This window comes from Lagenorhynchus albirostris, chromosome 7, assembly GCF_949774975.1.
Source record: "Lagenorhynchus albirostris chromosome 7, mLagAlb1.1, whole genome shotgun sequence".
NCBI classification, from domain to species: Eukaryota; Metazoa; Chordata; class Mammalia; order Artiodactyla; family Delphinidae; genus Lagenorhynchus; species Lagenorhynchus albirostris.
The window spans coordinates 36,864,677-36,890,358 of NC_083101.1; the positions used below are offsets into that span (position 1 = coordinate 36,864,677).

A 25,682-nucleotide genomic window follows, 5' to 3' on the forward strand; every position below is an offset into this window, starting at 1 on the left:
CAGAATAAGAAAAAAGTGATAGAAGAGGAAGGAAGACAGAAGTGGATCATGCAGAATAAATAAAGCCTAACCTTTTAAAAATCCGAGGTCTTACCAAAGAGAAAGGAAGAAAAAGAGATTTCAACATAAGAGAGTTTAAGATGGAAAAGAGCCAGAAAGGGCTGTAGGCTTAAAAGAAACAAAATCAATGAAGAAGCAGTGGTGTATGTTGGCAAAGAGAAGTGTAGAGTTGAGGGGAGGGAGAGAATTTATGGTAGAGGAAATTGGTGTGAAGTTTTCCTCTAAAGATGCCCAGCAGAGCAAAGAAGGAATGAAGGCAAAGGCCACTAGGAATAAGGTAGGGCTGGGGCTGAAACAGCACAGGAGAAAACAACAGGGCCCAGAGTGGGAAACTATATTCTTTCTAAAAAATTAACTGACCCAGATTTTCTTGCTTGGGGCCAAAGGTAACTGAAATTTAAGGATCTTGAAAATAAATTATAACAATCCTAATCTTTGCAATTGCCTTTGGCCCAAGATAACATCAATTTAAAAGATCACGATAGAATTAGTGTCAGTTTCTGACACTGTAGAGTTGATTTTAGAAGATAAATAAGACTAATAAATTGCTCTGTTTATAGAAATACTATCCTGAATAACAACTTTAGCTGTATCTCTCTATCAGCCACAGGGTAAATATAGAAACTTTATAGTTACATACATGCCCACAGACGATAATAAGTAACCTAACATATATGGTAAAGCTGGGTTACTTATCTTTCTATACTATAGCCCAATGAAATGTTTTACTGGATTTAGGATACATAGTGCAAGTTAAGGGGCTGCACAGACAAAAGTTAACGTTAAAAGTAAAGACCGTAAGATGAGGGAGAGGAAAACTAGAACTGCTATGCTACTGACATAGAACTGAAGCATTAACAACACAAGAACTCCCACGCATCAGTGAGGGGAAAATGGCACAAAAGCAAGACAAAGGAAAAGACTCGATGCCATGTAACTAATCTTGGTAGCCTCACTTTTGGGTTTTAAATCAAATACTGAATCAGATTCTTCAACGTTTCTCTTTTTAAAAATTCAACGAAATTACTTAACTCGTTTGATAAATGTAGTCATGCAATTTTAAATGACTATAAAAATTAGAGGATCAATGCCTAATCCTTTGGCAAAGACTGAAGGCGGCAGTAGTGCTAGACACAGATAACCTTGCGTTTAAGCTCCTCACTACTGCTTAGAGACCATCGATTCTGCCTGCGAGGCCAATCCGAATTCCTCATCTCGGCATTCAAAGCCTTTAGTGACCTCGCCACAACTGTACCCAAAGAGCCCTAACTCCCACTACTCCCTAACCTACCTCTCACTCTCGGCGCGCACGGCCTCTGGACAGACCTGATCTCGGGGGGGGGAGGGGGGGTGGCCATTTCCCCTTTCCCGCCTGGGTGGAAGTCTCCTTCCATCTCAGGCTCTGGCTGGCCCAGGCCTATCCAGCACTCCAGCCAACCGCGCTGTCGCTCCGCAGCCACGCACTTCTCCCGGCCCTTTCCGGGTCTCTCCTCCCCGATTCTCTCGGTGTTGCCCCGGGGCCCCTCTCCCTCAGCTCCAGTGTTCCCCCGGGGACTCGCCCGTCTCCCCGGGCAGTCACAAGCTCTGCGGGTCGATGGGTGTCTGTTAGGTGCTTCGAGCCTGGGCGAAACCCAGACCCGGACCCCTCGGGGCCCTCCCCCCAACTCTTTCGGGCGCTTCTACGATCCTCCCCCGGCTCCCCACGCCAGCCTAGCTGCCCCTCGGGGCTCCGGCCCCCAGACCTCCCCGCCGCCGCTGCCAGTCCTTCCTATCCTATCCGGCGGGGGTCGGCGGTGACTCACCGAAGGGCCAGCGGCTGGGGGGTCGGAATGCGCTCACTTCCTCCCCGCGCGCACCTGCCCGGAGCTGTTGGAGCGCCGCCCAGCCGAGCCTCCGGCGGATGTTTTTCTGTCCCCGCGTGGTCAGCGCTCGCCAGCCGCCCCCTCCCGGCCCGAGAGCCAGCCGTCGCGCCCCCCCGGCACCAACTGGCATCGCGGAGTTGAGCCCTGACCACAGAACCCCCAGCCGTCAACACACGCGGCAACCACAAGCGTGGCCTCTGGCCCCGAGAAGCTAGGCAGATGCACACGCGAGCGCGCACACCCGCAGGCGTGCAAGAAACGGGTTCAACCAACACCTCCCCGCCGCCCTCTCCCCCACCCAACTTCTGGGAAAGGGCTCCTGGCTCCGCCCCAGCCTTTCTTTCCAGAAGACCCCTACTCCTGCCCCTATATGCCTACCTCATCTTCATTACAGGCGGTTAACTCTCACCTCTCCTGTCCCATGACTTCACACACACCAATCCCCATTGGGCCCCCCCTGCCTACAGCATGACCACCACCACCACCTTCAAGCTCCCTAGCTCCCCCCTAGTGTCCGCCCCCTACTGGTTTGGCTCCCGGATACAGGAGCAGAAGGTAGTCTATGGTCCAAACATCAAGGGTGTCAGCTGGTGCCCCACAAAGGCACCAGCAGAGCTACTGACCACTGACAAGACTTCTGGGCCCTTCTATTAGTCAGGCCTTCTAATCCACCTGCTCCAGCCCTGAGCAGTCCAAGGCCATGCCTCCCACATGCCAGCCTATATCCGGGCACCTTGCTCCTCTGTGAGTTTTCTTTTCTTCTCTTGGTGCTCCTCTGAAATGGAAAGGATATCAGACCTGACTAGGGGGAAGGTGCGGTGCAGTCCGCATCTCCAGCCACTTAAGCTGTCTTCTTGGAAGAAAACAGGGAGTTTGGGGCGGACTGGCGAAGTTGTTTCTGAATGGTGAGGAGGTGAGAGGAAGGGTAACCCTCTGGAAAAGTCAGCCAGAAGTAGTTGGATCTGAACCACTGGGTGGCAGGGAGTGGGAGTCTTGGGGTAAATGGAACTAGAGACTTACAAGGAAAAATAGAATAAATGCCAAAGTGATTGGCCCTGTGGGTAGGAGAATAGCTGGAACAGGGGTCTTTGAAGTGTGAAAAAGGGAAAGAAATCCAGCTTGATTGGGGCAATTAGTACCAATGAGATGGCCAGCATTAGACTGGTCAGAAAGGAGAACTTGAGAGTTCACTTGAGTGAGGATGGGAAGAAGTAGATCAGAATCCTTACCAGAAAAAGCAGGAGTCCTAAAGTTAGCTAGAAGGATGGAAAAAGGATACCTCTTCCCAGGGTAGAAGTGAGGGTACTGACCTAGGAAAAGTAGGCTCATTAGCAACACTGTTTCTCAAAGCAGACATTCAGAATTTCAAGCATACACCGACCAAAAGCAAAATGTTGCTGGAGGCAGGTTTTGAAGGCGGTAGGGATGACAAGAAGCTTAAGTGTGAAAGGGGCAGAATTCTGTGCCAGGAGATAGCAGCCCCAGCAGAAGCTCTCAGCTGTGCACACAGAGCTGCTCACCATCATTCAAAGAAAGGGACGTCTGGCACCAGCCACAGCAGCCACTCTTTTCGGAGGGCTACGTGCCAGGGACAGTACCAGGAGCATTACACGCATTATCTCATTTCATCCTCTTGACAACTCTGTGAGTTAAGGAAACAGGTTTAGAGAGGTGAACTAACCTGCCCAATGTCACACAACTCTTAAGTAAAATCAGGATCTATATCCAGAGTCTGACTCTATAACCTATACTCTTAATCACCCATCTTTAGGTTCTCCAGAACCTGCAGGAAACCCAAAAAAGGATGTCAGAGGATAAGTTCCTAAATTCTCATTCCATAATGTACAGGAGATAAGGGCGGTATCTCTGTGAAACTGGAGCGATCCATACCATTAGGGCATTTAGAGATGTTCTTCTTTGAAAGAACCATCCCCAGACATGGGGAGAACCTTTATTTGCAGTATGTTTAGGGGTGATGAACAATGGATAATCTCTGGGATGCCTGTAAAAAAGAGACACCTGCCCCCCAGCCCTAATCTCTGAGGGGCAGCCATATCTCTAGGATACTGCAAGGAGACCCTGCCCTAGGGTCTGAGAGAAACATTCTCCACTCCAGGTGCCTGTTCGCTCTCCTGGAGCCTCTGGCTGTCGCACCCTACTGCATCTCCTCGGTTTGGCTGGGGCACAGGATTAGCCATCCCCAGGAAATGCCTCCCTCCGGTCCAGGCAGGGATCCCAGCGTACACACCCCTGAAGTGTGTGTGTGTGTGTGTGCGCGTGTGTGTGTTACAGGGCGGGGGGAGATGGTGGAATGCTTCCTCTCCAGGCCAGGGAGGAGTTCTGGGGACCACCTGGGGGCCCCCACCCGTCCCACCTCCTTGCTGGGGAAGTGCCCAGTCCAGTGCCCCTTCCATGGCCACCTCCCTCCCCGTAGCTGTGTGGGGCATGAATCAGCTCTCACAGCTTGTTAAAGCTAGACCTCTTGTTTTCATGCCCTCACCTCAGGAAACAGAGTTACAGCTTTTCCAGCTCTACTCAGCAGGGGGCCAGGGTCCTCACTTTATAAACATCCCCAAGCCTGTGAGAGGGCACGGAGATGGTGCGAGACAGGAGCCCAGGGGAGAAAGACAGAAACTAAGACTCGAGGAGAGAAACAAAGAAAAGCCAAGGAGACAAGACCAGAGTAGCCTGAACAGAAGCCAGGAACGGTCCGAAAGGGCCATACTGCGGGAATGGCCTTATGGATGCTCTGGGCTGGACAGGCTAAGGGGACCCTGGGCGGCTGGGGGATCACCTGCTTGGTGATATCTCTGCTCCTCCAGCACCCAGGAGTCCACAGCAAGTGCTACTTCCAAGCTCAAGGTAAAGCTGGGTGAGGCGTTAGGGAAGGACAGGAGCAGAGGGCACTGGGAGGAAGGGGGCTCAGGGGTGATCCTGTGTCAGAAGACCCAGACCCCCCGAGCTGGGAAACAGGAGAGGGTAAACGCGGGGGCGGCAGCACTTACTCCCTGCGCTCCAGCACACTAACATTTCCTGCTCTTCCCTAGCGCCCTGCCACCATGAAGGGAAATATTTCACCCTGGGCGAGTCTTGGCTCCGCAAGGACTGTTTCCACTGCACCTGCCTGCATCCCGTCGGTGTGGGCTGCTGTGACACGTGAGTGACCACTGAGGGCCAGAGAGAATGGCTCTGATGTGAGTGACTGAGAGATGGCCAGGTCATGACTAGATTGCTGTGGTGTGAGAATGAACAAAGTAGCAGTATGAAGCTGGCCGAACCTGAAGGTACCAACAAAAATGTGAGAGAGAAGGCTTCAGGCTACAAAGTAAGGGGAGTTGGGGTGGATCTGGAGGGAAAATATTCCTGCTATGAAACGAAAAATATCCATATATGGCAGGCAAGAGCTCGGTTAGGGGGGACAGGGGCACTGGGGGAAGATATGGGAGGAATGCTGGGAGGGGGGATGCGAGGCAGGGATAAAGGTGGACCTTCACTGTCCTGACTCCTTCCCCGTCCTTTGGTTCCCCAGGTCCCAACATCCTATCGACTTCCCCGCTGGGTGTGAGGTACGTCGGGAGGCAGGAACGTGCCAGTTCTCCCTGGTGCAAAAATCTGACCCCCGGCTGCCCTGCAAAGAGGGAGGACCCAACCCAGAGTGGGGCTCAGCTAACACCCCTATTCCTGCGGCTCCTGCTCCCCACTCCAGCTAAACTCAACCGACCGCCCTTTTGCTGACTGCCCACTGCTGCTGCCACTTCCAGGGAAACCACTAGAAGCTGCCGATTTATTCTGAATAAATAAATTAATGCTACAGCTGAAAGCCTGCCTCTCATTATCTGTGCCACTGGACCCCAGGTGGAAAAAATGGGCCCTACTAGAGTCCAGGTGCTGAGTTCTCAGGATCCTGAAGAAAGTAGTGCCACGTGGGCCAGTTTCAGATGGTTATGGTGCTGGTGCTGGGACCTGGGGCCGCATATGAGGCCAGGGTAGGGCTTGTAGGCAGCACCTTGATGGGGAGGTCCCAGCTGAAGGTGTCCACGGGCACTTGCTCAGGCCCTGTCCAGGTGACAGGCTCGGGCTGTTCCATGGGAGGTAGGAGCACCAAACCTGGTTCTCGGGATGTTACAAATTCAAAATGCAAACGCCACTTCAGGGATACTGTGGGAAAAAAGATAAAGGTAGAAGCATTAGAAGCCAGGAGTAAAACCCAATGACAGGATGTGGTTAGCAAATGAGAAAAAAAAAACAAACCTGTATTCAGGAAGAGCGGGGAGGTGTGGGTCAGGGAGCTAGGATCGAGAGTTTGGCTGAAGAAATCTAGTGTGTAAACTGGAACCGTGACAGTAAGGATGATGGCATCAACTACCTAATAACCCAAGTGTGAGACAGTCAAGACTTCGTAGCTTGAAGTAAATGCAATGGCGAGTCAGAGATCAGTGCATCACAGGGTCCCAGTGGGTAGGGGGAGTGAAGATGTGCAAAGCTGTTAAGAATTTAGGGGTCAGTGCACCCAGGAAACAGGCTGAAGGTCTGAGAAAGTGTTAAGGGTCACAGACTGGATATGGGTATGTCTGGGAGTGTGTTAGGAATCAGGATTCATTATACGCTACCTAAACGCAGCATCTTACCGTGCCCCCCCACCCCCGGTAATAGTCAGGGTCTCACCAACAGCTGTGCAGAAGCCTGGTGTGGAGCTGAGAGGGATGGGGAGGGAGAAGCTCGTTCTGGTTGTATGTAGGCAGGACTCCTGGTGCCGGGCATGAGTGACATGAGACACAGAGGGGGCACCCCCTGCCCCGCGGCGCCGCTGGTACTCAGGCTGCACACGCTCCTCCGTCTGTAAGCTCACTGAAAACTGGGAGCAAGAAGAGAAGTGCGTGCTGGCAGGCGCTGGGATGCGCTGACTCTGGGTGGGAGGGCAGCCCAACCTCACGCTGTTTTACCAGAGGGATCCTGGGTGACCTCACTGCCCATTTCTACCTGCCACCCCTCTTTATGCAGACCCTCTCTTTCCACCCAGACCTTCAGACCCAGTTCCCCCAAAGTCCCTCTCCTTTCTCACCTGCAAACAAGCTACAGTTCCTTCCCCTAAGTTTAAGGTCCCCACCACGTCCTCGCCAAGTCTGTATACAGATTTGAAGATGCCAAATGTCCCAACTTTTCCTCGGCCATCACTGATGTTGTACAGATCTGGGGAGAATGGGACACAGTAAGCCTGGGGTCCGCACTGGGGAATGTCTAGGGCTGGAAGCCAGAGGCCAAAAGGTGGGGCTTTTCCTTTAGAATCTGGGGTGAGGTATCACTGGATCCTCAGGAGAATGTGGCAGCTAGGAGACTCAATCTCTGAGACAGGAATACTATGAGGGGAGGATGGGGTGGGACAATGTGAAGGGCTTCTCACGGAGGCTGCGGCAGGATGTGGCAGCCATGAGGCGCTCCCCAGCCAGCTCAGCGAGCCATGAGTCCTTCTTGCCACATTCATCCTCTTCCAAGAATGGACTGGATGGGGCAACTGCCTCCTCCTGGGGAAAGCGGACATCTTGAAGGCCTGGAGAGAAAATGAGTGGAGAGGTGGTGGGAGAGAACAGAGAGAAGAGTAGTGGGTAGGGTTTTAGACTCCAACCTGAGAGGGCTGTAGGTAAGGGGCGCCACGGCTGAGGTACACATCTCACCTATGCTCCAGAACCTTCTCTCCCCAACCCCCTCACACCTTCACTAAGACCAGGAAGCTTCCCTCCAGCCCCTCTCACAAACCCTCTAAGGATCATTTCTGCTTTGGTGAGGCTCTTCTCCAGCCCTTCCCTCCAGGAACCCTTACTTACCAGTCAGCACAAGAACCCTCAGAGGGACCCTGAGTAAAGTGATGGGTGAGTTGACACGCTGGCAGCCAATGGTCAGTTTGTAGACATACTTGACTGACTGACCCCGAAAGGAGGGTGGTCCCTCTATAGGCAGCACTTCACTGTAGGAGTCTGGTTGGGAGGTAGTAGTCAGGGCAGCCAGAAGCAGCCAGAGAGGTCCTCCCTCCAGGAGCCTTAGAAGGCAATCGAGGGGTCAGGGGGCAGTCACTCACATGACTTCGACTCTCCAGGGTCTAGCCGCAGGTCACAGAATAGGATTTTTGGTGGAGTGGAAAGGATACACTGACCCCTCTCACCTAGAAAAGATAAGACTGCAACTTAATAATCCCATTGTCTAGTACTGGAGAAGGCTAGCACAGCAAGTGGGGGCAGTAAGCACTGCCAACAAAGGGCAACCCAAACCAAGCCACTCCTCTTTTCTCGTTGTGAAATAGGAACAGTTTTACGCCGCCAAAGCAATAATTACACTCTTCCACATCCCCAGTGCAACAGAGACTATAATGACCCACCAGAACAATCTGACAATTTCACCCTTGGGTAACAATGATTCCATCCCCCTCCAAAGGCAAATGCCCCATCTCTAACCTCGGTGTGGTAGAAAGACAGTCTGGCTCTCAGGCTGGACATCTGGCTGACTGGAGTCAGGGGGAGGCAGTGCTACTCGACTCTCACTGGCATGGAACTGGCAGTGGATTTGGGCACTGGCCCATGCCAGAGCCTCACTGTGGGAGGAGGAAAAGAGGACATCAGAGGGCAGTTCCTGACCTCACAAATGCTCCCCCAAACTCCCTACCACACTGAGAAGACCAACACAGTGAGGCGGCTGTCCTCTGGATCAGAGAATCCAGAACCCCAAAGAGAAACCATTAAACAAAGAGAAGTATACTGGGTAAAAGGGGGAGTGGGGGAGGAGAGAGGAGAGGAGAGTGGTGGGCTATGTCACCCACATCTTAAATGTTAAATAGCCTTTCCTACAATGAGAGCACAATGAGCAAGAAGGTGGTGCTGTAGTCACAGGACAACCTGAGCTCTGGCTCAGCACTATAGATACCAGGCTTCCTCCCAGAAGGACCAGCTTCTTCAGTACCGGCACCCCCACCTGGATGCAGAAGTGGCCGTGGGGGGCAGGGGGTTGGTGACGGTCACCACACACTCCAGCGTCTCCCCTGCCAGAAACACAGGACCTCTGCTGAGCTCTGCTACCACTTCAATCATGGCAGCTCCGGAATCGGATCTAGAAGGAAACAAGGGGTATCAGAGGTCAGTACCACGGCCCGGAGGGGTGTCTCAGGTGAGCCTGGGGGTGAGGACCCGGGGAATGGACGTTCAGCACCAGGGTGTCAGAGGGAAGCGCCCAGATTTGGGATGCGGGAAGGCGGAAGGGAGGTATGGCGGCAGCTGACTCGGCACTGCGGAGAGAGAGGGAGTCGCTCTGGATCCCAGCCCCCAGCCCCGCTCAGCACCGAATATTCCCCCTACCCCGCCGGGACCCCCAGGCCGCCTCCGCCCCCTTCCCTCGAGGTTCCACGTCCCAGCCCAGGGCCACGGCCGCCCAGCAGCTCGCGCCCCTAGCCCGGACACCTCGCACGGTCGAAACTGGGGGCTCGGTGCACCGAGGCCCTCGGTCGCCCGCCCCACCGGGCCGGGACCTAGTGCGTGGCTGCGGCCGCAGCAGAGGCGGGACTTCCCTCGGCCCCCGCCCCCCCACCTCTTCCCCCTCGGAGCCCCTTCCGGCCGGAAGCGCCCGGCCGGCAGGGCCGGAAGGGGCTCGAGTGGTCCCGCTACCCTGGGTCACCTTCCCACGGGCTGGCACCCGGGTGCGATCGCCGTCCCGGATACCGGCCGGCGGGACCCGGCGCCCACCCCTCGGGGGGGTCTGGTGCCACGGCCCAGTGACTGGGCCGGTGCTGCCGCGAGCTCCCAGGCGGGCCCCGGGGGCGGTGCCTGGCGGGCTGGTCCCGAGGGCTCCTCCCCTCTCCGCGGGCCCAGTCGCCCTTTGGCAGGGCCAGCTAATCACCGCGGCCCAATGACGTCGAGGCCCTATCCTTCCCGCCCAGGACCCAGAGAGAGGACCGAGAGGGAGACCGTGGCGGCTTTATTGCTGTCGCCGCCACCGCAGCAGCGGCAACAGCTCCCCGGCTCCACGGAGACACCAGCTCACCTCAGCTTTACCCAGAGGCCGGCCCTCCGAGAGAACACCTAACAATCCGCGCCCACATCTGGGCTTGGCTGGCCAGATACTTTGTACCAGAAAGCTCGGGAACCGAGACCACCGAGGTCGTGGGGACCCAGAATCCAGGGAATATGAGAACCGGAGTCCCAGCCTCGGAAGAGACCAGCTGTGCCAAAGGGGATCCACAGGCTTATTGCCCTGAAAATACTGGAGGCACTGAGGCTGTGCAGGTTACAGACTGCCAGAACCCTGAAGACAGTCAACCCCAGAATGAGCAGTGCTACAGCAATCCGCAGGACTTTGGGCCGCTGATGGCTTCCTATGAGGGTAAAGCCAAGGGCTACCAGGTGCCTCCCTTTGGCTGGCGCATCTGCCTGGCTCACGAGTTTGCAGAGAAGAGGAAACCCTTTAATGCCAACAATGTCTCGCTAAGCAACCTAATGAAGCATTTGGGCATGGGCTTGAGGTGAGTAGATCCCATTGCCTAGACTACCTTATTATACCTCACTTTGTTCCAGCAGCGGCAGGAAAGGGTGAGAAATAGGTGGATACCTTGTCCTAGTCAGGTGGCCCCCATTCCCAACGTAATTCTTAAGCCCATGGTTTTGGAGGGTGAGACCAGGTCACATCTCTTTGCAACCCCCTTCCTTCCAGTAACTTGTCTTTTTAGCAAGAAGGAGCAGGAGCATTTGGGCCTTGTAGTCATTTAGGCTCCCTCTCACATACACGCTCTTTTCCAGAGATTGCTCTTTGGGATTAGCTGTACTTTGTGACAAGGTAGGAAGGGATACTCTGGCAGCTGTGGTACTGATACAATGTTGTTTTCTGGGGAGGAGGTGGGATTCTCAGCCCCAGATTCTCCTGAGCAGCTGGAGTATTCATTGAACCTTTTTTAGGCACAGCATTTAATAGTCCCAACACCCATCAGCTTCTTTCCTCAAGCTTTGGCTCCAGGGAAAGGGTGAGAGCCTTCCTGCTCTCAACTATAAGGAGAGAGCGATAAGAGGTGCTATTCACTCTATTCCGGAATAGATGGCCCGTTATATAAAAAGCAAAGACCTTTGACCAGAGAGGCACTGCCTTAGGTGTCCCCAGAGCTTAGTAATAATCTTCCAGAGCATTTCCTGGTCTCCCCCTACACAAGGGTGGCAGACACTCCAAGAGCTTATCCTGGGCTGTAGAACTCCTCCAGATTCCTCTAGATCCCCACTGAGTTCAAAGACTAGTGATGGGGCCAAGACCTATTAACAGGAGCAGGTGGATGTGAGAACAGAAAGCATCACCCAGAGGTCATCCTGAGTCAGTCCACACAATAAACACAGAGCTGGGGAGGGAGGCTTAAAGTTCAGGAAACCCAGGCCTGGCAACCTCTTAAATAGGGGCTCCTTCTCTTCCACAGTCAGTGCTCTGGGGCTGGGGTGGGGAGCCCGTGTACCTAGCCCAAGCCCTAGGCAATGGGAAGGGCCTGTGGCTGCCTGGGTATCTGACTTCTTTGCCAGCTCCCCTGGGTGGCCTGTACCAGACAAAAATAATCCCTCCAGGCTGCTTCTGAAATTGACCCGGCCTAGTTTTGACCCCAAAAGGCTTTGGGTCAAAATAGGATCTAGGGCTGGGGTACTGAGAGCAGCACATTGGGGTGCATGTGGTGGGGACGTGGAGGTCAAGAACCCATCTGTAGGCATCCTACCCCCCAGTCCCTAAGTATGAGCCGAATCACAGAGGCCTGAAGCTGTGTTCAGGCCCCTGGACTTGGCTCTGCATCCCAGGACAGGGTGGGGATCACTGACACAGGAGTTTTGGAATGAGATGAGGTCCTGCATTGAGGAGAAATCAGGGGTGAGACAAGCAAGAATTCTGAATGATTATTCTTAAGTGGGGGCTGAAATTATGGAAAAGGCCAAATAGGTCAGGAATGGCCAGCAGCTAAGTGGAGTGAGAGAAAGGTGGGCTCTGAGAGGGAGCTGAACTGGGGGTAGGTACTGTGATTAGGAGCTCCAGCAAGACAGAGTTCTCTTGGCCTTGGAGCGGTAAGAACTCAATTTTGGTTGCTCTCCCTTTCAGCCAGAATCCATTCATTCAGTAAATATGTATTGAGTGCTTGTTCTGCGCCTGATACTCCTTTGTTCTGCCTATCTTCATATCTTGCATTTCTCCCTCACTGCCCTAATCCGGCTGTGCCCTCCCTCCCTTCACCAATCCTTTGTGGCCTCCAGTTTCAAAGTCCAGTTTCCTCTAAGCTGGCAAAGAAGATCTGCCTTCCAATCATCCCATCCTTCGTCTTCCCTCCCTCTCCTCTCACCCCCAGAATGTACCCTCCCTGTTCTTTAGTCAGATTTTCCCTCCCCTTGCTCCTGTCCCTGTTCATTTCTCTTATGCCCCATTGTCTGTACATACGTTCTTTGTAAATTCAGCAAATACTTACTGACTGCAGACCATGTGCCCTGCCCTGTGCTTGAAGCTGTGGGTAATAATCAACTAGTCTTTGTCACTGTCCCTTTCCCCAAGAAACTTAAAAGTATGTCAGACTCACATGAGGAACACTAAAATAACAGGACAGTGTTTTACTGGGAGTTGAGACAGTGTATGCACAGATATTCCACTTTGTGGCTTTCCTATCTACTGTGCCATTTGCCCTTCCAACCATTCCTTGAGGTAGGAAGGGCAATAGGTATCCCCATTTTGTAGATGAGGAAACTAAGCCTCAGCGGGGTTACCCAATTACATGGTTACAAGTGGTGTGCTTGAACAATGTGTATAAACTAGCTGGTGAGGGAGAAGAGTGGAATTGGGAGAGAGTTTGGCAGGGCAGGGGTTGCTTAATGAGGACCCACTCTGAATGGGAATTTGTAGGAAGGAAGATTAGAAAATAGACTTGAGAGAGATGTCAAAGCCTTGAATCCCAAACAGAATCTTTTGCCTATTGGATACAGAGCTGTGATAAGACCAGGAAAATGTTGGGGTTTTTAGAACGCTTTACTGGGATATTATGAGAGAGCAAAATTAGAAAGCTTATAGTTTAAATGCTGAACTTAAAAGAAAAAGAAAAAAAAAAAGAAAAAGACTTAAAAGGAAATGCCCCCAAATGTAAACACTGGTTGTATATAGGTGGGATTTTTTTCACCTTCCACCTAGTGCATTCTCCAAATTTTCACCTTTCATAATCAGGAAGAAAAATCATCATTTTAAAAAGAAGAAAGTTATCGCAGCAGCCTATGCCTGTATGTGGGGTGGGAGTGATTATAAATCAGGAAACCATAACTGGAAAGTTCCTGGAGTAAATTAAAGCAGTGGTGGTGGAGTTAGTGGTGTGAAAAGATCAGAAAGTTCCTTCTAAGGAGAGTAGAGAGGAGAAACAAAGACAGTCACATACTGTGACCTGGGGTGACTGGGAAGATGAGAGGACCTTGAATTGTAGAGATGTTGAGAGTAGGAGAGGTTTGGAAGTGAAGGCGATGGGTCCTCGGGACATTTAATGGGAAGTCACAGCTGGGTGTCCAAAGAGAGGCCGGTGACTGCCGCCCGCCGCCCCTCCACTCACACTGCCCCTTGCTCCTTAGGTACTTGCAGTGGTGGTACCGGAAGACCCAGGTGGAGAAGAAGACACCTTTCATCGACCTCATCAACTCTGTGCCCCTGAGACAGATCTATGGTGAGCCTCACTCCAGCTCTCCCCAGTCACAGAGGGCCCAGCGTCCAGGCCTACTGCAGAGCTAGGCAAAGAGGCTTTCAGCTTATTTAAGTTGCTCTGACCCATCCCCTAGGGTTTTTTCCCCAGCTTTATTGAGATATAACTGACATATAACATTGTGTAAGTTTAAAATGTACAATGTGTCGATTTGATATCCCCATGGTGTTTAGAGGAATCCATCTTTATAGTCTAGAAAGTGAGAAATGGGCTCGTTTTCCTCTCCCATGCCCCACTAACCATCCTGATTCTTTCTCTAGGTTGTCCCTTGGGTGGCATTGGGGGAGGCACTATCACCCGAGGCTGGAGAGGCCAGTTCTGTCGTTGGCAGCTTAATCCTGGAATGTACCAGCACCAAACAGTCATTGCTGATCAAGTAAGAGCCAGGAGGTGGAGGAGAGGTCCAGGCAGTACTTCCCAGGCCAGGAAGGGTCTCTTTGCTAGTGTAGGATGTGGCAATTAGAGATGTACATGATTCAGTCCAGTAAGTACTTTCAGGATGCTTTCTGTGTGCCCAGCCGTGTGCTAGGATGTACTATAAGAACGAGACACTCAGAGCACACATTTCCTGAAAGAAAAAAGGTACCCCTGTGCCCTTCATTTTTCTAGTAAATGCCTCCTACCTACTTTGCTGCCCCAGTTCCACTAGCTGAGCCAGTACCCAGCCACAGAGAGTCAGAGAATTCCAGGATCACTTAACCTGGTTGAAAGATCAGAAGGGAAAACAAACCAACAGTCTACAAATGCACAGGAGGACAGGATGCAGAGCGCCCACTGCTCGCCCTGATTTGCCAGGCTTCAGCCAGAGGCCAGCTTCTCTGCTGGTGGTCACTCCTCTGGAGGTCTCTCTGGCTGGGGGCCTGGGAAGCCCCTCTCCCAGGCATAGATCTCCAGACTTCTTCCCTTTTCTGAAGCTTCACTTCTTTTCGCTGTGTTCCTTCATCAAGGAGTGATGAAGGCCTTTGATTGCCAGAGGCATGTGGTCCACCTTTCATCATATCTCTCTAGTGCCCTCCCATGTTGAGTTGTCCACCAAGTTCCTATTTCCTGTCTGAGGGAGGCCTCCAGCTTTCAGCTTATCTTCAAAGGAGAAATGACTAGCAGACCTTGAGTCTTGTTAATGATAATGCCCTTCCTAGTTCAGGTTTACCAGCCTTGCCCAATGGCCCAGGCTTCCTCTGTGGCTCATCCCTGAGGTATCCCGGGGGAATGTCTTCCAACCTTGTGACTCTTTTGTATAATATTTAATATTTAAAGACAGTCCTACAAGGGAAGTACCATTATTAGGCCCATTTTACACATGAGGAAACTAAGATTCAAAGAGATTTAGTAACGTGCCCAAGGTCACATGGTTAGTAAATGGAAGCACAGGGATTCAGAACCAGTTTTCTCTGCGGTTAAAAACCTGTGGTCTTAACCATTACCTACTATTCCAACAACATAAAAAAATTATTTGATATATACATTAAATATAACAGGCATATATACATTAAAGATATCAGGCATACTTTGAACCAAGGAAGAGATATTAATCCCTCATAGCCCTCCTTCCAGAGGAGTCAGGGAGTCAGAATGTGAGCACATTATAACATGCTAGACTAGAGGGGTAGGGGGACACACAGCAGAATGACTCACTGCTTGAGGAGAGGAGATGGCATTTGACCTAGGCCTTGAAGGATGAGGGGTTTTACCAAATGGAGCATGAACATGAGCAAAAGCGTGGAGGAGGAAATGTAGTGCTCTCAGGGAACAGTATTTGATATGAGCAGAATATAAGGGCTCGAACAGGTAATGAGTCTGATGGGCGGGGAGAGGCCACATCAAGAAGGACCCTGAAAGCCAGGTAGATGAGTTTAGACTTTAGCCTGAGGGCCACGGGGAGTCACTGAAACATTATAAACACAGACTAACATATCTTGATTTCTCTGTAAGAAAGGTCAGTCTGAAATCCAAATTTCAGAAGAGGCAGAAGAGTAAAAGCAGAGATGGTGAGGGCCTGGCTTAGGGCACTAAGACCACATTAGTGAAGGGAGATAGATGGGGGAGGCACGACTCGGTGGTCACTCCGAGCCTGGGGGGGAAGGCCTGGGGGATGAGTGAGGCTGTGGTGCGTTGGTCGCCACTGCGGGCTCTGGCAGGGCAGGAGCTACTCTGAGGAGAGGGAGACTTGTTTGAGGTACCTGTGGGTTACCCCGTTCCAGCCCATGTACCTTCTTGGTTTAGTTCACAGTGTGTTTGCGCCGGAAAGGGCAGACTGTGTACCAGCAAGTCCTGTCTGTGGAGCGCCCGAGTGTCCTGCACAGCTGGAACTGGGGCCTGTGTGGGTACTTTGCATTCTACCACGCCCTGTATCCCCGAGCCTGGACTGTCTATCAGCTTCCTGGCCAAAATGTCACCCTCACCTGCCGCCAGATCACACCCATCTTGCCCCATGACTACCAGGTGAGGCTCCCCTTCTGTGTTTCCTCCATTGCTCTCCCTTCCCCAGGATCTGTCTCTCCTGGAAGTTCCATGACCTATGCAAGAGGGGGTGGAGAGTGAACATCATGCTGGTTTCCCAGGACCACCGCCCAATTGGTCTTCTGTCTCCTGGCAGACAGCCTGCCAGGCAATATGGGGAGATGCAAGTGGAAGAGAGAGTATATTGCCGGGTATTTGAGTCAGATCATCGGTGCCAAGGACTGATCCTGGGGAGTGGGGCCAGAAGGGATACGCTGGGACCATCTGAGTCTGATCTTCTGCTCCCAGGACAGCAGCCTGCCTGTAGGAGTCTTTGTGTGGGATGTGGAAAATGAAGGGGATGAAGCCCTGGACGTGTCCATCATGTTCTCCATGCGGAATGGACTGGGGGGTGAAGACGATGCCCCGGGGGGGTTGTGGAATGAGCCCTTCTGTCTGGAGCGTGATGGGGAGACTGTACAGGGGCTGCTTCTGCATCATCCAACCCCTCCAAATCCCTACACGATGGCTGTGGCTGCACGACTCACGGTATGGAGGAGGCTGCCCCATACCATAGCCTCTGAACCCCTACTCTCAGCCTGGCCCTAGCCCAGCCCCCATGCCACCATGGTCTCTTCACTTCCTCACCTCCTGAGTCCCACCCTCACCACCCTAGCCTCTGGAACTTGGAGGCGGGAATATATTCAGGGGAGTTAGTCAGGAGCCAGCGTACCTGTGGAGTTTCTCCTCACAGAGTCTTTGGCCCCTTAACAGGCAGATACCATGGTAACCCACCTCACAGCCTTTGACCCTGACAGCACTGGGCAGCAGGTGTGGCAGGATCTACTTCAGGATGGACAGCTGGACTCCCTCGCTGGTAATGGGGGGTCTGACAGGGAGGTGGTGGGAAGAGAGGTTGTCCCTGTCTTGGGAGCAGGGGTGGGAGGCCTGGTAATAAGCAGGCTTTAGTCCCATGTTAGGGACCCCTGCGGCTGAAGGGGGTGCCTGTGCTGATTCATCTTGCGCTTCTCTCAGGCCAAAGCCTCCCCTCGCAGAAAGGAGTAGGCATCGCTGGGGCAGTGTGTGTTATGGGCAAGCTGCCACCTCGAGGCCAGTGCCGCTTGGAGTTCTCACTGGCTTGGGACATGCCCAGAATCATGTTTGGAGCAAAGGGCCAGGTCTACTACAGGTGATGGGAATGAGAGCGCACAGGGTCCGTGGTGCTGGGGCTCTGAGCTGGAGCCCACATTCTCATCCCTCCCCTTTCTCTCCACCCCAGGCGGTACACAAGGTTCTTTGGCCCAGATGGTGATGCAGCACCCACCCTTAGCCACTATGCACTGTGCAGATACGCAGACTGGGAAGAGAGGATCTCGGCTTGGCAGAGCCCGGTATTGGATGACAGGTGCCAACGGGGCCCATCTCTTGCCTTTCTCCCAGGCACTCACACCTCAACTGGGACTCCTTGATTCAGTCTCCACCCACCAAAGTCAGCAGAGTTGGGCTGGGATTCACTTGGGACCCCTACTCTGCTGAACCCCAAAATCCGTCCTTTCCTGGGAGGTCCACACTCACTGGACTGTTCCCTCCTCCTGACTCCCCAGATCCTTGCCTGCCTGGTACAAATCTGCGCTGTTCAATGAACTATACTTCCTGGCTGATGGGGGCACAGTATGGCTGGAAGTTCCTGAGGACTGCCTACGAGAGGAGCCGGTGGGGAGCATGTGTCAGCTCCGCCCCCTCCTACGAGAGTATGGTCGATTCGGCTACCTTGAAGGTATGGGCCGCTGGTGTACGCAGTATGGCAGGCCATATCCATGAGGCCAGTTGGTGCCCTGCCCCCAGGCGGGATGATGGGTTTTGCCTATCCCAGGGTACTGGTTGGGATGAGGGGTAAGTGTCAGGTATGGAATGTGACAGTGCCCCACCCCCAATGCTAGAGGAGCAGCTAGGCAGGGCAGTATGAAGGATCAGCAGGAATCCTGGCAACAGTGTGTCTCCTTCATTTCTCCAGGCCAGGAATATCGCATGTACAACACATATGATGTCCACTTTTACGCTTCCTTTGCCCTCGTCATGCTCTGGCCCAAACTCGAGCTCAGCCTGCAGTATGACATGGGTGAGGGTCCCTTTTGTGCCTCTTCCGCCCTCTTAGCTCCCCACGCCCCTGAACCTTTGTGGTCCCTCACACTGCCTCTTCCACCCAAACATAATGTGGATCCTGCGTATTGGTTCCCCTCTGGAGTCATACACACACAGTTCTGTGCCCTACCCCAAGCCTACCCATTCCCTGCCCCGCGCCCCCCGCTTGTGTATCTGCTCCCCCAGCTCTGGCCACTCTCAGGGAGGATCTGGCACAGCAACAGTACCTGATGAGTGGGATAATAGCACCTGTGAAAAGGAGGAACGTCGTGCCTCATGATGTTGGGGATCCAGGTAAAAGTCCCTCCACCACAAGTGAGCTTCTCTTCCTCGATTTTTGCACCCTCTACCCTACCCTGCAGTGCAGATGAAACAGGTTTTCTCCCCTCCCCAGATGATGAGCCATGGCTCCGGGTCAATGCATATGTGGTCCATGATACTGCGGACTGGAAGGACCTGAACCTGAAGTTTGTGCTGCAGGTTTATCGGGACTATTACCTGACGGGTGACCACTGCTTCCTGAGGGACATGTGGCCTGTGTGTCTGGTAAGGGATGCATGTGCAGTGGTCATGCCAGGGGCATGCTGCCTGGTGTTTGGGGAGAGCCCGGCTGGCTACTGTTGTCTTTTCTTAGCATCTAGGTCTTCAGTATCTTGGTCCCTCTCTAGGCCGTGATGGAGTCTGAAATGAAGTTTGACAAGGACCAAGATGGACTCATTGAGAATGGAGGCTATGCAGACCAAACCTATGATGGATGGGTCACCACAGGCCCCAGGTTGGGGGGTAGGGATTTCCAGGGGCCTGAGGTGGGGAACTGAGCATCAAGGGATTGTGGGCTTAAGGACGAGTGACTGCCTATTATTTCTACATGGGAGTGGCTAGAGCTGCCAGGCTAATCCCTGAACCTGTGTCTCTGATCAGTGCTTACTGTGGAGGACTGTGGCTGGCAGCTGTGGCTGTGATGGTCAAGATGGCTGCTCTGTGTGGGGCACAGGAGGTCCAGGATAAATTTTCTTCCATCCTTAGCCGGGGCCAAGAAGCCTATGAGAGACTGCTGTGGAATGGTGAGTTGGGGGATCCTAAAGAATCTTAAGGCAGCTCTGGGGAGGCAAGGAGCCCTACTTTGTCCTTCCCCTTCTCCAGGCCGCTATTACAACTATGACTGCAGCTCTCAGCCTCAGTCCTATAGCATCATGTCTGACCAGTGTGCTGGCCAGTGGTTCCTGAGGGCCAGTGGCCTAGGAGAAGGAGACAGTGAGGTGAGAGACTAGGAGGAGGAACCGGAGAGAAAGGTAAGGGTTTTTCCTGGAGGTGGGAAACAAGTTTAAGAGACTGTGTTTCTTCCCTTGCCCCATTAGGTATTTCCTACCCCACATGTGGTCCGTGCTCTCCAAACTATCTTTGAATTCAATGTCCAGGGCTTTGCAGGAGGGGCCATGGGGGCTGTGAATGGAATGCAGCCCCATGGTGTTCCTGATAGATCCAGTGTCCAGTCTGATGAAGTCTGGGTGGGTGTGGTCTACGGGCTGGCAGCCACCATGATCCAAGAGGTAATTCACTCCCTTCCCCAACTCTCTGCAATCTGTACCTTAGCCTAGCAAACTTCCTCAGCCATCAAACTTATGTACAGCCTGATTCAATGTCATCTTATCCATCCAGAGAGCCTCCCCCTTTTCCCTGGCATGCATTCTATCTCCTGCCTTCAGGCTTCTGCCTGTGAGTCAAGTTTATCTCCCCCACTGGCTGGGAACTCCCTGAGGGCACAGACCCTATTCTCTCCATCTGTCCAGCTGAAATAGCTACTCAGAGGTTGCCAAGTAATATGACTGCCATCTCTCCCGACAGGGCCTGACTTGGGAGGGCTTCCGGACAGCTGAAGGCTGCTACCGTACTGTGTGGGAACGCCTGGGCCTGGCCTTCCAGACGCCTGAGGCGTACTGCCAGCAGCAGGTGTTCCGCTCGCTGGCCTACATGCGGCCGCTGAGCATCTGGGCCATGCAGCTGGCCCTGCAGCAGCAGCAGCATAAAAAGGCCCCTGGGCCAATCGCCAAACAGGACACGGGACTGAGCACCAGGCCCAAACTTGGACCAAAGGAAGCCGTGGCAAACCCAAGCCCAGAGTGCGCCTCGTGAACTGTGGAAGGAGGCGCTAACAGCCCAGCCTTCAGCCTGGCCCTTCCTCCTCCTCCACACCCACCCCCACTCTCCTGCAGCCCTGAGCCACCAGGACAATCATGCCCTCCCTTCTCCCCACCCAACCGCGCCAGTAAAGAGGGGTTGAGGGTGACCCATGCGTCAGAATCACTTATTTATTTCTTTCTTCACCCCATCCCCTCACTGCATGAAGTGTTCAAGGAGGTCAGTTGATTCCCCCAGGCCCATTCATGGGGTGACAGACATACATGGGTACAAATAAAAGACCCAGAAAGCCAGTAAGTGTGGTGTGTTTGAGTCCTCAGGCTTCCTGACAGGGCACCAGGACCTGAGGCGAGCCCCCTCCCGTCCCTTTTCCTCTGAACACAGACTGGGGGCTGCAGACCATGACTGAGGCCCCCACATCCTCACACCTAGCCTGAATATCTGCCCGGCAAGATAACAGACGTGGAGCTGTGGGTAGAGAGCCATCCTCCCTCACTTGTGAGATTTGCATGCAGGGGAGAGATGGGACCTGGGCAGGAGGACGCTGAGAAACTGTCAGGCAGTGTTAACTTCAGGGGAGGCTCTGTGCTAGGAGCTTGAGGCATGTGATAGAAGAGGCAGCAAGAATTGCTAGGAGCCTGGAGCTCATGGTCCAAGCTGTCTTTTGGTACCTCTGACTGCAGGGCAGGCAGCTCCAGCTGGGTAGGGTCCTCGCTGGGGAGGGCACGAAGCTGGCGGGACAACACTGAGGAGACAAATGCCGTTCAGGGCAGGCTGGGCTTCTCCCCTAGCCCTTCCTTAATGGTATCCTCAAGGATCTCACCTCCACGCTCAGCTGGCAGACTCCCCCTTGTGTCCGACGAGTACATCACAGGTACGAAAAGGAGACAGAAAGAGAACAGCAGGACCTAGAGCACAGGAGAAACGAGATGAAGAAGGGCTTTGCATTGCACCCCTATCCGTGCCACCTGAGAAGAGAATCTCTCCTTCCATCACCATCCTCACCAAGACACAGGTGCTGCCGCTGCTGGCTTTGTTTGCTGTCTGAATCATCATGGCCTGGAGTCTCCTCAACTGATCCAAAAGGGACCTAGAGGAAGAGAGGGGACAGACAGCAGGCCCTGGCCTGGCACCCTGACATACAACAAAACCCTCCTGTTAAGTTCATCCCCTCCACCTGTGCACTGGATCCTCTCTTACTTTTGGACCTATTTTTGCAAGTGATCTCTTCCTCTCTGTGAACAAAATGCCTGACCTCACTAAAACAAACACACACGTCTCTGCCCTGATTTAAACTCCTTCTGCAAACCCCTTCAGTGGTTCTACACTGCCTGATCGGCTCTGCACACAGAGGGATTATACGTTCTCTACCTTCCAGCCCAACTCACCCGTGTTAGGGTTCCAGCCAGACTGGACTATGCTGTGTTCTCTCTGCCTAGAATGCTCCCCACACCTCCACCCCAGAATCCTATCTACTATCAAATGCCATCCGCCACATGAGGTCTTTCTTATTCCCTCCTTTCTCCTTCTTGATACTTATCCACAGTTACTTGCAAATTTATTCCCTGCTACTATGAGCTTCTTAGAATCAGAGACCCACTAAAGGCCAAGCATCAGACCTTACACGTGGGAGCTGCCTAATTAGAAATCAAGTGTGGAGCAAGAGAAAGACTGAGACAGTATTAAATGGGAGGGATGAGAAAGGACTGATGTCGAAGAGTTGCTTACAGATTCTCCTCCTCCAGGAGCTGTACTTTGTTCTGTAGCTCCAGATTCTGGGCTGTGTATTTCAGAACCCTGGAGGAATAACAGGGATGTGGGGGCATGGCCTGTATCCACCCTTAAAAAACCTAACACTTCCAATTACCTCTGTTCTCTCCACCCCCGAGTTCCGCTCCCTTTTATACCTGCTCTCTAAACGCCCCACATACACCTTCTTCTTTCTGCGGCTCTCTTGAGCAGACTTTTTGTTTCGAATCTTCCTCCGCACTCGTTTCAGAACTTGTTCCTCCATCTGAGAGAAGACAGGAAAAGGGGTATCATCCGAGGAACATTAGACCAAAGAGTTTGAAGGCAACTGAGTTCGATCTTCCCAATGTGGAAATTCCTTCTACAGCTTCCCTGACCAACAGGCACTCTGCTTCTGTCTGAGTGCCTCTGAGGACCAGTTGTTAATGCCCTCACAAGCCAAGCCACTGTAACAATTTTATTAACTAAAAAAAAACTTCCTTATTGTGAGCCAACATCTGCCTCTATTATTTCTACCTATTAGACTTACGTAGCACCTGATCTCTGGGGCTGTAATAGAACAAAGGTCTTTAGCTATTTAAAAGCACTTGACATTTATTCAGAGTTTAAAAAAAACTGGGCAAAAAACAACTCATCATCTTATCTACTCTTCGCAGGATGGACTTAATAAGGATACTTAATATCTGTAAAAGATCAGGGCTGAAAACTGGACACTAAGATGCTTTCTGGCCAGTAAAAAGGAGAGCAAGATGGTTACTGCCCTTCTAGCAGCAACACTGTTAGTTTACTGGTATCCGACGATACAGCTTCCAAACTCCATTCACTTTGTTAGTAGCCATATCACACTGTTGACTCAACCTGTACTTTTCTTTTTTCACAGCTTGTGGAATCTTAGTTCCCTGACCAGGGATTGAACCCTGGCCCTCAGCAGTGAAAGCACAGAGTCCTAACCACTGGACTGCCAAGGAATTCCCTCAACTTGTACTTTTAAGAACTTAAAATTCTTTTAACCTTTCTGTTAATGAACATTGATTTCATCACAGTATCACAATGCTGTGCATGTGAAGCCACCACTCACTGCTTGAAAATTGGGATTTTACACTTATTCTTGTTATACTACTCAATCCAGCCTTGATGAACCTTAATACTTAATTCTACTATTCAGCTATAGGTAGATTAGTGCTAAACCAGTGAAATATAAGTGTCAGGGACCCATGCTTGCACAGTACTTTCCAAATCCCTTTACTAATATTACCCTGATAATTCTGAATTTTTACTTAAAAAGCACACCAAACTTTGTACAAGCCCTGCAAAACCACCATCTGCCCTTGCACCCAGCACACTAACTACATGCTCCAGCTTCCTAGTAACAACAAATGTGCTAATCTCTCACCTCAGTTCTTTTTCAAGTTACTGATATAAAATTAACAGAACTGGCCTACTTGGGACTCACAACCCTCCTCCAATGGGAGTCTTACCTTAGTAAGAGGAAGCGTCCCAGGCAGGGTAAGCCCCTCCTTCTCCAAGAGCCTCTTCTCCTCCTCAGTCAGTATTAGCCTAGCAATCTCCTGGGGTTCCTGAGAGGTGGGCAGCAGAGTTGCAAAGGGATGTCAGAAACGAATGGGGAATCCTGCCCCAACCCGTGCAATGCGGGGAATAATCCTCCTGTAAATCAAGTCAAGTACCTGCTCTGCCGGCTCCTCCACATGCAATGGAGTCATCTGAGCCCCCTCTTCTCCATATCTCTCAGTATCTGAAAAAGGGAAAGTATGAATAGCCAGGCCCGTGAGTCCTCTCCTCCCCCAAAACTTCACTTATTACAGACTTACCTAGATCTATGGAGACATGCTCCCGTGAGAGAGAATAGGTGTGATCATGGTGGACAAGACAGGGGTTAGAATTGCTGAAAACGGTCAACGATGCTGGGGGACTCGGCAGGCAGCTCAGGAAATCCTCTACGTCCCAATTGCTCAGAGCCTGCATAGGGTTCAGATTAACAGGCTTTAACCTATCACCTCCCACTGCCTCAGGGACACACCCCACAACCGGCCCCGGGCCTCCCCGACTCAGACCCCTACCCACCTCAAAAAGTGGCAGCTCCCAACCCAGCGGAGCCTCCAAGGCCTCATCGGGCGCCGCCACGAAACCTCCGCTTTCCTCTAGCAAAAAGCCCAGCAGGTCATGGTCACCCGGGTCCAACGCCAGCTCCATATGAGACATCTACGGAAAGGATGTGCAGAAACGCAGGAGTTCACCCCTCCACCCGGCCCCAATCCCCAACCCTACGCGCGACCCGGACCGTCAGTCGACCCCACCTATAGGCTCCTCAGCGGGGTTTTCCTCTTAGCTGCTAGCAGGGTCTCTGAAAACGGACCCGCCTCCCAGACTCGATTCCCCGCAACTTCCAACACAACACAAGTGACGCACCTACCCGAGAGGCATTCCGGGACTTGGAGTTCCCCCCGACGCGGAAGCGGCGTCGGTGCGCGCCACGTCCCGGGCGCTATGCAAATAGAGGGTACGTGCCTGCCGCCCCCTCACTCCCTGGGGGCGGGCATTCTGGGGAACCGACCCCGCCTTCTCCCCGGGCTAGAAGAAGGAAGGATTAGAGCCTAAAAGGGAACTCCGGCGCAGTTCGGGCGCCTTCTCTGGCTGCGCCGCACCCTCGCTTCCTGCCGGGGAGGGGCTGCCGGTAGTCGGCGGGCTCCCGAGCATCGAGAGCTGGAGCCAGAGCAGCTTCCTGCAGCCCCCGCGACCATAGAGCGCGGGCCCAGGGCGCCGCCCGCGGGTGGGGGACGTTCCCGGGACGGAAGTGGCCGAGAGAGTGTCGAAGAGAGGGCGAGGCCGGAGCCTGAGAGCCACCCGGAGAACGAGAGGGTTAGCGGACCAGCGGGCGGGGCACAGAGCCGGGCAGCGCAGGTAGGGAGGACCGGGCGAGCTGGGGCTTCAGGGTGGGGCTGCGAGGCCAGGTCCGGGAGGCGGGTGGGCGGGCGGGACCGCTGACTCTTCTGCGTCTGTTTCGGGTCCTGTTGGAGAGATCAGCGTCCAGTGTATCTCCGTGCTCGGAGTTAAATAGGCCGTTTTTCAGGAGCCAGGCCCTTCCTGGGAGCAGATGAGTTTGGGGGAGGGCGAGGAGTGGATGGCAGTGTGGCGCAGGGCGGGGATCGGCTTTGAGGTTAGTTGATAGCGGGTGAGTAGGAACACATTGGGTGAGTTGCGGATTAGGTGGAGTTGGGTTTAGGAGTTAAGGTTAGCTTTTGGAGTTATAAAACCGGGGTTAAAATTTAGATTTATTAGTGTGAGTCAGGTGTGTTTTGTGTAGGTGAAGTTTGGATTAAGAGCATTATTTTGTTTTCTAGGATGGCCAACATAAGTCAAAGTTAGAGTTCAGGGTCAGGTTAAGGGTCACCAACAGGAACTAGGTTAGAAGTCCAGTTTTAGGGATTAGAGAAGGTTGGCATAGTCAGTATTAGGGATAAACGGAAGGGGTGAATCAGGAATCAAGTGACAAATGAGCTTTAGGTTTAGGGGTCAAGATTTAGGGTTAAGGTCGGGATTTGGTGCTAAAGGTA

At 52.8% G+C, this 25,682-nt stretch overlaps 5 protein-coding genes and 1 long non-coding RNA gene across 11 annotated transcripts in view; 3 read left to right on the top strand and 3 right to left on the bottom strand.

Annotated features, from left to right (window-relative positions):
• The window catches only part of LOC132522854 (uncharacterized), a 29,656-nt gene extending 27,697 nt beyond the window's left edge, over window positions 1-1,959 (bottom strand). The window contains exon 1 of the long non-coding RNA XR_009541355.1: window positions 1,863-1,959. This is a non-coding gene — a long non-coding RNA (uncharacterized LOC132522854). The remainder of the gene's footprint in view (window positions 1-1,862) is intronic.
• A 1,900-nt stretch (window positions 1,960-3,859) lies between these two features.
• On the bottom strand, window positions 3,860-9,726 carry RGP1 (RGP1 homolog, RAB6A GEF complex partner 1). Of its 2 annotated transcripts, none has more exons than XM_060154865.1 (9): window positions 9,579-9,726; window positions 8,883-9,017; window positions 8,369-8,505; window positions 7,996-8,079; window positions 7,745-7,894; window positions 7,324-7,470; window positions 6,985-7,112; window positions 6,588-6,777; window positions 3,860-6,080 (listed from the first exon to the last, which is right to left on the bottom strand). In XM_060154865.1, the coding sequence occupies exons 2-9, from the start codon at window positions 8,996-8,998 to the stop codon at window positions 5,857-5,859; spliced, it is 1,176 nt and encodes a 391-aa protein (XP_060010848.1). In that variant the 5' UTR covers window positions 8,999-9,017; window positions 9,579-9,726; the 3' UTR covers window positions 3,860-5,856. The 2 variants fall into 2 exon arrangements, with proteins under 2 accessions (XP_060010848.1, XP_060010849.1); XM_060154866.1 differs by lacking the exon at window positions 9,579-9,726 and adding an exon at window positions 9,365-9,481.
• On the top strand, window positions 4,447-5,652 carry MSMP (microseminoprotein, prostate associated). The gene is made up of 3 exons (XM_060154871.1): window positions 4,447-4,784; window positions 4,970-5,078; window positions 5,452-5,652. Exons 1-3 carry the CDS (start codon window positions 4,655-4,657, stop codon window positions 5,630-5,632), a joined length of 420 nt encoding a protein of 139 aa, XP_060010854.1. The 5' UTR covers window positions 4,447-4,654; the 3' UTR covers window positions 5,633-5,652.
• Window positions 9,727-9,803: 77 nt separating the features above from the next.
• On the top strand, window positions 9,804-20,654 carry GBA2 (glucosylceramidase beta 2). 2 transcript variants are annotated; one of them, XM_060154863.1, is made up of 17 exons: window positions 9,804-10,422; window positions 13,514-13,605; window positions 13,902-14,017; window positions 15,865-16,083; window positions 16,390-16,629; window positions 16,855-16,957; window positions 17,116-17,269; window positions 17,360-17,485; window positions 17,685-17,857; window positions 18,095-18,199; window positions 18,409-18,516; window positions 18,617-18,768; window positions 18,891-18,997; window positions 19,144-19,286; window positions 19,366-19,481; window positions 19,581-19,772; window positions 20,068-20,654. In XM_060154863.1, exons 1-17 carry the CDS (start codon window positions 10,088-10,090, stop codon window positions 20,353-20,355), a joined length of 2,769 nt encoding a protein of 922 aa, XP_060010846.1. In that variant the 5' UTR covers window positions 9,804-10,087; the 3' UTR covers window positions 20,356-20,654. The 2 variants fall into 2 exon arrangements, with proteins under 2 accessions (XP_060010846.1, XP_060010847.1); XM_060154864.1 differs by lacking the exon at window positions 20,068-20,654 and having other exon boundaries at window positions 9,951-10,422; window positions 19,366-19,514; window positions 19,641-19,773.
• On the bottom strand, window positions 20,518-24,950 carry CREB3 (cAMP responsive element binding protein 3). 4 transcript variants are annotated; one of them, XM_060154869.1, is made up of 10 exons: window positions 24,538-24,942; window positions 24,193-24,330; window positions 23,940-24,087; window positions 23,796-23,863; window positions 23,589-23,687; window positions 22,269-22,375; window positions 22,090-22,158; window positions 21,367-21,451; window positions 21,185-21,269; window positions 20,518-21,106 (listed from the first exon to the last, which is right to left on the bottom strand). In XM_060154869.1, exons 2-10 carry the CDS (start codon window positions 24,328-24,330, stop codon window positions 20,790-20,792), a joined length of 1,116 nt encoding a protein of 371 aa, XP_060010852.1. In that variant the 5' UTR covers window positions 24,538-24,942; the 3' UTR covers window positions 20,518-20,789. The 4 variants fall into 4 exon arrangements, with proteins under 4 accessions (XP_060010852.1, XP_060010850.1, XP_060010851.1 ...); XM_060154867.1 differs by having other exon boundaries at window positions 24,542-24,941; XM_060154868.1 differs by lacking the exon at window positions 24,538-24,942 and adding an exon at window positions 24,426-24,531.
• Window positions 24,751-25,682, top strand: part of TLN1 (talin 1) — a 31,964-nt gene continuing 31,032 nt past the window's right edge. Inside the window, exon 1 of the mRNA XM_060154861.1 lies at window positions 24,751-25,029. The gene's annotated coding sequence lies outside the window, so the exon portion shown is untranslated. The remainder of the gene's footprint in view (window positions 25,030-25,682) is intronic.

Excerpts from the sequence above, each read along its gene's own strand:
- GBA2 (XM_060154863.1), top strand. The coding sequence starts at position 10,088 with ATGAGAACCGGAGTCCCAGCCTCGGAAGAGACCAGCTGTGCCAAAGGG. Across the intron at positions 19,287-19,365 it reads TGAGAGACTGCTGTGGAATG|GCCGCTATTACAACTATGAC; the intron begins GTGAGTTGGGGG and ends CCCCTTCTCCAG. Across the intron at positions 19,773-20,067 it reads CAGCCACCATGATCCAAGAG|GGCCTGACTTGGGAGGGCTT; the intron begins GTAATTCACTCC and ends CTCTCCCGACAG.
- MSMP (XM_060154871.1), top strand. The coding sequence starts at position 4,655 with ATGGCCTTATGGATGCTCTGGGCTGGACAGGCTAAGGGGACCCTGGGC. Across the intron at positions 4,785-4,969 it reads GTGCTACTTCCAAGCTCAAG|CGCCCTGCCACCATGAAGGG; the intron begins GTAAAGCTGGGT and ends GCTCTTCCCTAG. Across the intron at positions 5,079-5,451 it reads GGTGTGGGCTGCTGTGACAC|GTCCCAACATCCTATCGACT; the intron begins GTGAGTGACCAC and ends TTGGTTCCCCAG.
- RGP1 (XM_060154865.1), bottom strand. The coding sequence starts at position 8,998 with ATGATTGAAGTGGTAGCAGAGCTCAGCAGAGGTCCTGTGTTTCTGGCA. Across the intron at positions 7,895-7,995 it reads CCCTGGAGAGTCGAAGTCAT|ACTCCTACAGTGAAGTGCTG; the intron begins GTGAGTGACTGC and ends CCTCCCAACCAG. Across the intron at positions 7,113-7,323 it reads CACATCCTGCCGCAGCCTCC|ATCTGTACAACATCAGTGAT; the intron begins GTGAGAAGCCCT and ends CATTCTCCCCAG.
- CREB3 (XM_060154869.1), bottom strand. The coding sequence starts at position 24,330 with ATGTCTCATATGGAGCTGGCGTTGGACCCGGGTGACCATGACCTGCTG. Across the intron at positions 24,088-24,192 it reads GGGAGCTGCCACTTTTTGAG|GCTCTGAGCAATTGGGACGT; the intron begins GTGGGTAGGGGT and ends AACCCTATGCAG. Across the intron at positions 23,688-23,795 it reads TGGAGGAGCCGGCAGAGCAG|GAACCCCAGGAGATTGCTAG; the intron begins GTACTTGACTTG and ends CCCACCTCTCAG.